The following is a 12,458-nucleotide window of genomic DNA, read 5'->3' as shown; positions in this document are numbered from 1 at the left end:
GGGAAACAAGTGACTTACTTGTCATCACATTAGCTCCATTGAAAGATTCATCTTTTATGCCTTGAGCCTGAGTTCATGGCTGTGATTTAGAGAAGGACAAGAAACTCAGTAAGTTTCTTGTGTTATGCTTTTATTACAGCGCTGGAAAAGGGGATCTCTTCCAAGGCCATTTCCCTATCAACTCTGTTGTCTTGTTAAACTCACTAATTATTTTTAAAGAATTTTCTGCTCATCAACTCCAAGGATTTTCTACTTATCAATTCCCCCCTTTCCTACATCCACTAGTATATTCCTATAATATGTTTTCTTAAAATAATTTCCTGTTTCCAGATATGCCTAATTTTATAACTTTTATACTTCTGGTATGATTCCACACCACTTTTTCCAGTACACATAACTATCTTAATCAAAACTAATATTAATACTATTAATATGATAATCATTACAATTCCTACCAACAACTGTTTAAGTCAGAAAATGCTTCCATTGCTGTGTCAGTTATGGTCTGCCATTTCCAGGGGTTCTTCCTTCAGGTCAGGTCTGCTGGAGTAAGTGGACTCAATTGTTTCCAAACAGTTGTGGATAACTGGTTCTTCATCACCTCCCTGGAGGAAAGAGGCTGGATTGACAACTTTAGTAACTTTGATTTCTACACCATCCTGTTCTACTATGATACTATTTGAGAAATTGTTGTGGAGACAACCAGTGTCCCCCCTTGGCTTCTAGAACAGCAGAGACAGTATATGATACTAGGACTGTGATCGTCTGTCCCATTGTGAATTTGCAAGACTCTTGAATGTTAATTGCAACTGCTGCACAGCCCTTAGGCATCTTGGCCAACCCTTGCTTACCTCATCCAGTTGTTTAGAGAGGTGTGCTGCTGCTCTTCAGTAGGGTCCTAAGGTTTGTGCTAGGACTCCGAGTGCTATCCCTTGGCTTTCATGGGAACACAATAAAAAGGGTTTAGTGACATCAGGTAGGCCTAGTGCTGGTGCCCTCATCAATTCCTCCTTTAAGGTATGGAAAGCTTCTTCAGCTTCTCCATTCCATTCATTGCAAGTCCTTATCAGTCTCTTTCAATAATTCATAGAGGGGTTTAGCAAACAGGCCATAATTATAAATCCACAACTGGCACCACCCTGTCATTCCCAAGAAGTTTTGGAGTGTCTTTACTGTGTTTGGAAGTAGAATAGAACATATGGCCTGCTGTACCATTTGGGCCTTCTGTGGGGAAATTTGGTACCAATTAAGTCCCAGAAAATTCAACATACTCACAGTGCATCTTTCACATTCTGCTCTGGTCTGGGTGGCCAGCAGGATGTCATCTACATACTGTAGCAGAACTCTGTTGCCTTCTGGCTTGTCCCGCTTTTCTAATTAGTTTGCAAGTTGGTTTCCAAAGATAGTAGGGCTGCTCTTAAATCCTTGGGGCAAGACTGTCCAAGTTAATTGACATTTTCAGTTAGTTTCTGGGTTCTTCCATTCAAAGGCAAACAATGGCTGGCTCTCAGGGGCCAGGGGTAAGCAGATAAAGGCATCCTTTAGATCCAAGTCAGTAAACCATCCCAATTCTGTTCTTAATTGGGTGAAGAGGGTATATGGGGTTTCCACCACTGGATGAATATCCTTTGTTGTTCTATTTATGGCCCTTAGGTACTGCACTAACCGATACCTTCCAGCTGGTTTCCTTACAGGTAAAATTGGGGTGTTATAAGCTGATTCACACTCTGTTAGCAGCCCATACTTTAGGAATTTTCCAACAATAGGCAAAACTCCTTCCCTATCTTCTTTCCTTAAGGGATACTGTTTCTACCTAACTGGCTGAGCTCCGGGCTTAAGGTCTATTATCACAGGTAGGGCGTTTCTGGTCTTTCCAGGCTGCTCGGTGTCCCAAACCCCAGGATATATTTGATCTTTTATGCTTTCTCTTATTTTGTTTTTCTCTTGTTGAGGGCACATTAATGCAAGACTTAAGACCTCAATTAACTGTTTCTCCCTTACTCTAAATTCTACCTTCCTCTTATTAAATTTTATTTCAGCTCTCTTCCTATTAATGACTTTGGGGTGCTTGGCATATATAAAAACTTGTGTAAGCCCCAGGTTTTACCATTTTTATATTCACAGTAGGTTTAAAAAAAGACGCCTTCTCAGTTTGACCTGTAGCCCCTACCACAGAAACATAGCTCTCATCCAAAGGTAACAGTGCTTGATTTAAGACTGAAAAGGTCACTCCCGTGTCAACTAGGAATTCCAATTTATTTTCCTTTTCCTCTAGCTTCATTATAACAAGAGTGTCTGCTAGGGTATTTGTAGTCTCCTCTGGTCCTTCCTAATCATCCTCTTCCAGTTGTGCCTGTATCCTGTTTTTCCTTTCTGGACATTCTCTTTTCCAGCGTCCCTTCTTTTTACAGATTGTATATTGATCCTTTTCCAACCATGCCCTAGCAGGCCCTTTAGTCTCCCTGCTTTCCTGTAGTGCTGCTGCCAACATCTTCTTTCCTTTTCTCCTGTTCTCTTCTTCCCTATTAGAGAATACCCTCCATGCTACATCCAAAAGTGCCTCCAAATCCCTTCCCGCAGGGCTCACAACTTTTGCAACTTTTCTGATTTCGCTGGCAGATTGCCCAATGAATAGTGATACCAGTTGTTGTGTAGCTACTTCTGATCCAGGGTCAAGAGAGGTGTTTTTCCTCATGACTTCCCTCAGTTTATCTAGGAATTCTGAGGGTGGTTCACCAGGCCCTTGTCTGACTGAGTATAACACAGACCACTTGATTGCTTTTGGAATGGCTTTTCCCATTCCCCTGGCCACAAATTCCTGGTATTCTTCCAGTCTAGTTCTTTGCAGGGCATTGTTTGTATTCCATCCTGGATTTTGGAGTGGAAATACATCCCCTACATTTGCTCCCCCTCCTTGGGTTTTAATTCTTTCTATTGCCAGTTCCAATCCATGTTTTTCAATTAACTGTTTCTTTGTTTCAGTCATTTGTTCTAATAATAACTGGATATCATCCCACTCTGGATTATGCTGCCTGATCATGAATTGAGAATGAGTAGCTGTCACTGTAAGGTCATTATGCTAACTTCTAGCCTTTTCTCTCCAGCTATCCAAATCCTGGTTTGTAAAGGGCACCTTAATCCAGATTGGGTCACCCTCTGGCCCTACCACTTGTCACAGAGGGGCCTGAATGGGTATCTGGGGAGCCAGGGCAGTCGCTTGTTATCCTTGGGTCCTTCTTGCCACTGGGCTTCCCAGAGCATGGGTTGTGGAACTGACTCCAGTACCACTATCAGAATTACTGCTGCTCCCAGAACTTTCTACATTACTTCCTGGACCTGCTGTCATTACCGCTTGCAATTTTCCTGCAGAGTGCTAAAATTCAGGCAGGTCTTTTGGTTCCTAAAGTTTAAGACATTTCTGCCCTATGCTGCATGCAGAACACCACCTTTTCAAGTGTGTGTGCTTATTGTTCTTGGCCTTGTTTTCCTTTTCAATGGCCAAAACCATTGGATCTGAGGGAGCTCTAATACCACAGTCCCTTTGAAGCTCAGGATGTTCTCAAAGATAGAAAAACATATCAGCATATATTGACTCATCCCATTTTTTTTCTCTTCTTAAAAGCGGCATCAATTACAATAAAGTGTCATACTCCAGACTTCCATTTACAGGCCATTCTTCTTTCTCCACTGTCTAATTTATATAATGGCCACCATTGGGTACAGAATTTTAATTAGAGTCTTTTGGTTTGTTGATCCTCCTGGAGGGCCTCAAATTTCCTCTCAGTGGGCAAGCATACAACCAAGTGGGGTATGTCTTGGGATCTCACTACTTTGTCCCCCTCACATTTTACACAATACAACGCGGTACCACCTTTTTTAACAATACACAGATCACATAACAAATACAATTACAACAATAATGACCAGTCCTAAATATGCAATTATTGGCCACACTCCCATTCACAGTTACTGCTTTGTCTGTCTCTGGCCATGCTCTTCACAGAGAAATGGAACCACAGATCAGAACTCCCACTCACTCTGTAGATTTTTCTATGTCTCAGTCGCACCCACACTCACCCACACATTCAAAACATAAATAATGTTTCTAACATTTTTAGTTCTTTAGGAAACACCCTGGCCCCATACACACTTAAAATATAAATAATGCTTATGATTCCCTTTGGGACCCCCTTAGTCCCACACACTTGAAGTGTAAACAATGCTTACAGTTCCCTTCGGAATCCCCCTGGTACTGACCCAAGAGCTCTTTTACCTAGGTGTGGCAATAAATGCCTCTCTCCCACGTAGGGCATCCCCTCATGGCTTATGGAGTTACCCCTTTAATAAAAGCATACCTTCTCTTTGCCAACAGTCTTGTCTGACCCTGTGATGATCTGATGAGTAGGGGAGCTCTCCTTGAGAATATCTCAGGGGCACCCTGAGAGGTCCTGTTCCTCAGCAGGTCCTGCAGACAAATAGAGTTCTCCTGCCTTCCTCACCAAAATGGTTTAGAGAAGGACAAGAAACTCAGTAAGTTTCTTGTATTATGCTTTTATTACAGTGCTGGACACAGGGGGATCTTTCCCAAAGCCTGTGTACCAACAGAGGTTTCAGTGCATGCTTACATGCAAAAAGTTTTCTATCTAAAATGACAGAGGTATGTTGATATTTCACAAAAAGTTCTGGTTCTTCCTATCTGTACAAAGGTTATCTATCTAAGAATGACAGAACTATTTCACAGAAAATCCCAGTTCCTGTTTGATCTTCCTTTCTTCAAGGTCCCTCTGCCCCTTCCTGCATTCCAACTAATTATAATAAGGGGAGTTCTTCCCCAATTTTGTCATTTCACTAAATTGGGTATCTCTTTATCAACTCTGTTGTCTTGTTAAACTCACTAATTATTTTTAAAGAATTTTCTGCTCATCAACTCCAAGGATTTTCTACTCGTCAGCTGTACTTAAGTGAAATGTTCTGATGAAATATAAAGGGGAGGGGGGAAGCTTTCCAAATTGTTAGTTGTCAGATTCTAGCAATATTTTCAGGAATTCCCTAGTTATTAAATTTATAACACTGCAGTAGGCTCTTTCTGACTTAATGTGCATTTTCTTTTGTCATAAGAAAAAAACTTTGGGTATACTTCTTATAGTAATTTAATTAAGCATTTTCTGTAAGTTCATTTAGTATCCACCATGGCTCGATAAAGTTGGGATTCGGTATAGAATGGTAGATTAATTGCTCTTTGCCTTAGATGAAATAAGGATCCTAAATATGCAGAGTCATGAGATTTAATTGTATTCCTCAATTGCTTATTCAATGCTTTGGAAACCTGAATCAAGAAATACTGAGGAAGAGGGCCAAAGGTTGTTAAATGTAGCGAGTAACACAGATTTTGAACTTTACTTAATGAACCGAGTGTTTATTACTATGAAATAAATGCACCATTTAAAGAATTATGCTGCGAATGTAAAACATTAAAACTCTAATTAATTTTGATCAGAAGCATGCAATGCATTCATTTTTTCCTAAAACATTTTCATTAGGGTCTAGATTTCCTCTGTTATTGAGATAAATGTGTTCCTTTCATGTGGCAGTGCTGTCTTTTTCCACCAAAAACATGCACTTCAGTGATGTTCAGAGTGATGTCTTTCAGCTGCCTTTGACTGTAGGCAGCATGCCTTGATTGTAGCTTAAAGAAGCATTTTGCCATCACTCAGTTGGGCCTGCTTTTCTATTTAATGTTGTTAAGCATTTTGGAAACAAAGAATGTTCAGATAAAAGGCTGTCTGTAGCCAAACTTATTTGTGAAAACAGTTAAAACATGTAAAAAATGAAGATATAATTTAGTAACTAGCCTAACAATTTAGGAGTTAAAAATTAGCCTCTTATTTGTTTCATTTTTTGTTTGTTTGTTTTTATTAAACAGTACTTAGAAATGAAATTGTTTATAAGAGCTACTCATTCCTTATTGTTGGCCTGAGCACCTTTCTGTTCTCTTGTGGTTAGTGTAAGAAGCCATTTGATGCCTTAGTATCAAGATTACAAACATGAAGTTTTGCATCTTGTAATTTAGTAAATGTGTAGTGTGGGAGTATAGTAATGAATACATGAAATCATCTTTGTTTGATTAGAATATGCATGTGTAGGCTATCTCATAACAGTATGATGAGTATTTATGAAGTAGAGCTTTCTATTTTAATGTATCATTCATAAGAAGTAGAAAACACTACTGGTAGTTTCCATATATATGTTCATATGTACAAAAATTTAAGTGTTTTAATTGCAGGACAATTCCCCTTAGGAAAAAACAAATCTTAATTAGGATGGTGTCAGACTCAAAGGGTTGAAAATTAATGCACGTGTGGACTCTGAGACCAGAGTGGATATTTAGGAGAAACATCCCATCTAGGCACAGTACAATCCTGTTTAAAAGTTGCTTTTCATCTTTTTCTTAGTTGATGTTTCAGGTCCGTGATATATGAGCATTTATAGATCCATTCTGAAGTTCATAAACCAAAACCTTTAAAGACTCAGATTGTCAACAAGGAAACATTTTCCTCTACTTTCTTCAAGGAGAGGCACCTGCCCTGAAGAGCGTCCCAACTGTAGTGGCAGTCAGCCAAAAGGGCCACTCAGTGGAGTGGTTGCCTCCTAAAAGGAGAGAAACAGATGGAAGATTTGAAATTTGGCATGAAATTCCACTTCTGTACTAAGCATTAAATAAAATTTGATGGTGAGGGCTCTTGCATTGGAATTCATCTGTATAATCAGAATTAGAAACAAGGAAAGAGAAAATACAGAACACTGACAAACATTTCAAAAAGACAGTTCTTGTACCAGCACAAGTTAAAAGAAAGAGTTTGTGATAAACACACAGCTGCTTGTAGCTTCTTGAGAGGAACTCTAGTACAAAAATAGATCTCCTGGTCTTGCATTGCCACCTAGAGCACGATGCCTTGTACTGCTTTGGTGAAGGAAACCAGCAGCTAAATGTTGCTCTTCCTGAACAAAATGGGATGGAGAGCTGTGTCCACTTAACTGATGTCATGTTTACTTACATTATAATGTTTAGTTATAGCCTCCATGTTGTAACAGACCAGAGCAGCAGAGATTTAATTGTAGGAATCTGGGGGGTGGAGGCTTTGACAGTAAAAATTAACGGAGACATGCACTGAAAATGTACAACTGTCAGCTTGCCATAGGTCCCAGAGGGGGCATTTTCTTATGTCTGCTTCAGAATACTTCATGAAGCAAATGCCAAACTTGTCAAGGCTGTCACCATGAAAATGATCCATGTAGCAAGGGTCTCCTTTTCTTGGGAAACAAACAGCTGCCTTATCACTGCATAGCTACTCTGACAGAAAACTGTCATCTGTACAAGAAATTTATATTTGTTCCTTATATCAGTTGGTAAAAAAAACTTTCAGTTGTATTCTGTATTTTTACATCATTCTTCATTTTAAGGATTGTCAGCAATACATTTGAAAAAGCTAGCCTAGGCTTTGGAATAAAAGTAATGCTTCAATATTAGTGCTGTTTACTCCCCTTTTGCCTATTTAACAGCCTGATGTAATTCCCAGGTTTTACTCAAAGCTCATTTTCCTCCAAACTTGGCATATGGCATTGGAAAGCTAGACTTCAACATACACAAAGAAAAGCTCTCCTAGTTTCTGAAGTCCCTTGTTGCTGATGTATTTTGGAAGAGTGTTGCAAGTCTTTTCACCTACTGGTGGTTTTCTAGCTAGAATTTGTGAGGCAGATGAAGTACCAGCTGGACACCATGACTGGAGCTTAGTTCAATAGTCATATTGAGATACTGTGAAAACTAATAGTATCTGAATTTGGTCCTGAGTCATTTTGAGATGGTATTTCTATATTATGTGATAGCATGGAGGCCCCTTTAGTCATTCCTCTTTATAGTAAGGTATCCTTGTGTTTTGCATATGTGGTTATGATTCAGATATTCATTCACATGATACTGTATATTAAGTTTAGATACAGTTTGCATAGCACATATGTGATTGAATATACCTTTGTAATGCAACTTTAGAGATTGCAGGTGTGGTATAATCCACAAATCTATGCATTTCTTCGCACAGTTAATTGGGTTGTGATGTATTCTACATATAAAACAGTGTCACATGCCTTCTACAGTTAGGATTTGTTGCACTTTTTCAGGAAGAGGTGTAATATGGTCTTGAGTATTTCATTTTGTTACTCTTAAAAGTCACCAGATGTGTGCTGAGGCATCTTTCAGGCCTGTTCCAAATTCATTGCGTAATGTTTGAGTCTATGGTTGTCTGCAGTCAGAAGAGATACTAAGAGAAATTGCATTTCTGGCATTTGCTAGCAAACCCCACTTTGACCAGTGACCATTTTAACACCAAAATATTTATTCTCTGTTTCAGGAATTTTAGGACAGGTGCTGGAGTCATAAGCACGTGGAAGCAAAATAAAGAGTAATATAAAATAGAGATGTGAGGCATGAATAGAAATAATGTGAATTGAATTTCGGTGAAATAAACTGGAATGCAGTATTTCATCTGCTGTGTGGCCACTTGAAATAGCAACTTTACACTCTGCCATCATGGACTGGTTTTTAGCAGATAACATGAAAACAAAAGGTTTGCCATCCATCAGAATTAAAAGCATTATGATGATGATAATGATAGGTGGTAATTAGTAAAACAAATATATTAAATATGTTTAATTTGCAGTCTGGCATAATTTCTTGATCATTAAGCTATATAGGCTCTTTAGCTGAAAATTCAAACATTATTAATGGCATTAGAAATTCCAACCAATTCAGTATTCTGAGTGCAATCATTGGGATGTCTCTTGGGCTGTTAAAAAAGAAAAAAAATACAATATTTCACAGGAATTTTGCATTGTCAGCAAACTGAAAGAATAGTCTTCACATCCTGAAATACACTGAATTTGTATGCTCTAAATCGTCCATTCAAACCTTTGCCAAGTGTTCTGGCAGTCGTATTGCACACCTAATTCTTCAGAGTTTTCTGATAATTTTCAGTCATTAGTAATTGGTCATCAGTTCACAATTTTCAGACCGCTGTGGTCACTTATTTTCTGCCAGAAATCTGCAATAATGCCAGAACTGGTGGCTCTATCAATACAGGCTGGGGCATGAGGTGATAGAAAGCAGTCCTGCAGAATAGGTCTTGGGGGTGCTGATGGACAAGAAGATGGACATGAGTACACAGTACACTCTTGCAGCCCAGGAGGCCAGTGGTATCCTGGGCTGCAACAAAAGAGGCATGGGCAGCAGATCAAGAGAGGTGATTCTGCCACTTTGCTCTGGTGACATCTCACCTGGAGTACTGCATCCACGTCTGGTGCCTTCAATATAGGAATGACATGGACCTGATGGAGCAGGTCCAGAGGAGGACTGTGAAAATTATCAGGGGCTTGGAACAGCTCTGCTATGAGGACAGGCTGAGTGAGTGGGAGTTGTTCAGCCCGGAGAAGAGAAGGCTCCGGGGAGACCCAATAGTGGCCTTCCAGTACCTGAAGGGGGCCTACAAGACGGCTGAAGGAGGATTGTTTCTAAAAGCCTGTAGTGATAGGACAAAGCACAATGGCTTCAAACTAGAAAAGAGTAGATTTAGTTTGATGTTAGGAACACTGTAACAGGTTGCCCAGGGAGGCAGTTGAGGCCTTGCCTCATCCCTAGAGATATTCAAGGTCAGGCTTGACAGGGCTCTGGGCACTCTGATCTAGTGGAGGACATCCCTGATTACTGCAGAGGGGATTGAACTGGATGACCTTTGGAGTTTCCTTCCAACCCAGATCATTCTATGATTCTGTGATACTGTGATACATTCTATGATACTGTGATACAGTGTCCCACACCCATCATTTCTCCCATCTCTTTTGTGCTTGCCCTATTGTTCTTGTGACAGCGCACGGGTCTGGGAATTGATCTGGCTGAAGACATATCTGACCAAAAAAAAAAGTTTTTTCCCTTGATAATTCGTACTGTGAGAAAGATCAACCATCATTGCTCTGTGCTTTGTGCAGCAGTCCCCCATATTCAGAGACACTGCGGTTAGGTTTCTGTTTTAAAATGAAAAGTGAGTTTCTGTTCTTGGGTAGTGGAGATGGAGTAAATGTGCCCCTACAAAATTAAGATGTCCTATGTGGAATAATGACAATTCCTTGTGGAAAGCTTAATTAGATGCTGGAATGGACTGCCCAGGGAGGTGGTGGAGTCACTGTCCCTGGAGGTGTTAAGGAAAGATTGGATGTGCCCCTTAATGACATGGTCTAGTCTGGGTGGTGGTGTTAGGTCATAAGCTGGACTTGATCTCAGAGGTCTATTCTAGCCTCAGTATGTCTGGGATTCTATCCCCAGAAGTGGGGAGGATTTAGAAGCAGAGTGGTTTGGCGTATATGTTTCTCAAATAGAACAACCAGCTTCTCAATTTTATTTTAGCATAGTATAACATAATACGTGACCGTATTTCTTTTAATGAGATTTACCACTGTTCTTCTATTTTGCGGTGCTCACATCATCCTCCTATGTATGTTTTGTCTCTAAACCTTTATTACAATTGTCTTTTCAAAATACCCTTTGATGGTGAAAGGAAGACCAAAAAAAAAAAAAAAAAAGAAGGAAAAACTTTTTCACTGTGAGAGTGACAAAACACTGGGGCAGGCTGCCCAGAGAGGCTGTGGAATCTCCTTCTCAGGAGATATTCCAAACCCACCTGGACATGTTCCTGTGTGACTCTAGGTTATCCTGCTATGGCATGGGGTTTGGACTGGATAACCTTTCAAGGTCCCTTCCATGCCCTTATGTTCTGTGATTCTGTGAAGAATGAAGGTGCTCTTTTAAAGCAGTGAAACTGAACCTTGGATTCCGGGGTCCCAATTAAATCTCTGACATTTCCTTTCTCTCAGTTGTTGACTTGTGATGAGTAGTGTTACAGCAACCAGGACACTTCTTTATTCCAGAATTTCTGTTCCTTTGTTCTCTTTTGTGTTTTTGAGGACATTTCTCTGTATATTGGATTAAAACAGGCAGGGAAACTGACTGTTCTTTAAATGCGTGGTGAGAATTGTTCATAATGCAATGGGTTGCAAGTTGCCTTATAAAGGCAACTTTTTCTCAGTCTTCCATGATTTATACTTTGGGGGTCATGATTTTGAATTGGATACGAAATAGTATCCATTCCTATGGAAACGGACATTATGATGTCACCTCATTTTTTCAGTGAAATCCAGAGGAACCTGTAGAGAATTATGAGCCCTACTCTTGGAGTTGAAGCTGTAGAATATTGTAAGCATGCTGCTGCCTGACATGCTCATGTTTCCTATTTTAGACCTGACTGAACTTCAGATAACATATGGTGGTACAAGTAATTGGAAAATTGGCAGACCTGTCAAGAAAATATGCTAGATGGGACAAAAATACGATGCTGCAGCACATAAAGTGTCTCTGAAGTTAAATTTATTGTCTTTTATCAAATGGTGAAGTAAACGTATCTGGTCTCAAAAAAATGAAACATTTTTCAATGGCAGATGCTTTTCAAAAGTAATTTTTAGCACAGTGATGAAAGTTCTTGCATTTGAAAGTAATTTAGTGGAAACCTCTGGTCAAGAACAAAAGAAAGGTGTGCAACACTGCTGCAGGCTTCTGAATGTCTTGCCATCCATGTATGGTATGGTAATTTCTTCAGGTAACCATCCAGTAAACCGGTCAGTGAAATACTTACTCATTAAATTATTCTTCTTCTGTAAATGTAGGTGATTAGTCATGCTTAAATTTCTTAGAATCTTTATTTCAACTCTTGAGCAAAAACAAATGCTTGAATAAATGACCTTTTTTTTTTGCTTATTTCTGTGCTTATTAGGCAAAAAGGTGGTGAAAGTCTGTACAGAATTCTATGCATATGCATAAGTACAAAAAGTGTACTTCTTCAGTAAGTTGATTAACATTCAGGTTTTCCTTTTCTTTTACAGGAAGATGAAAATGGAGCTGAGGCAGAAAATCCATCTCAGGAGCTGAATTTGGAACAGAAAAAATCCAAAAAATAGGCAATCGCTGCCTTGTTTGAAATGTTTGGAAGTTCTGTAACAGTGATTATAGTTTCTCATTGTAAAATTAACAAAAAAAGGAAAAAGTTCTCAATAAAGTCATTGAAAATTAAAATCATGCTGCACTGGGGAATTAATTAAGTAGCTCCTGGTGATATTCTTGATTGCGTTAAAAGCTGAATTATCAGAACTGAGCGCCGTACCAGTAACTTTCAAAATAGCTTTTTGAACACGGTTTAGAAAGCTGATGGGCTATTCATCACTAATAGCATTTACTAAGCAAGCAGGTCAGTCTTATTTTTTTCTCCCCCCTCTACAAAAGAATGTTATCCTTAAAGGATAGTTATAACTCAGACATATTTTGGTATTTCTCAGCATGAACTTTGATTTTTAAAAGTTAGATA

At 39.3% G+C, this 12,458-nt stretch overlaps 1 protein-coding gene across 2 annotated transcripts in view; it reads left to right on the top strand.

Moving 5' to 3' along the window:
* The window catches only part of PHF14 (PHD finger protein 14), a 156,663-nt gene extending 144,509 nt beyond the window's left edge, over positions 1-12,154 (top strand). The window contains exon 19 of one of the 2 annotated variants that reach the window (XM_068152523.1): positions 11,980-12,154. In XM_068152523.1, coding sequence (XP_068008624.1) covers positions 11,980-12,054 — 75 coding nt within the window. In that variant the 3' untranslated portion in view covers positions 12,055-12,154. The remainder of the gene's footprint in view (positions 1-11,979) is intronic. The other variant, XM_068152524.1, reaches the window with a different exon arrangement.
* The last annotated feature ends 304 nt before the right edge of the window (positions 12,155-12,458 follow it).

This window comes from Melanerpes formicivorus, unplaced genomic scaffold (assembly GCF_026170545.1).
Source record: "Melanerpes formicivorus ecotype bairdi unplaced genomic scaffold, bMelFor1.0.p_v2 SCAF_23, whole genome shotgun sequence".
Lineage (NCBI taxonomy): Eukaryota > Metazoa > Chordata > Aves > Piciformes > Picidae > Melanerpes > Melanerpes formicivorus.
This window is presented reverse-complemented; position numbering and strand designations above follow the sequence as displayed.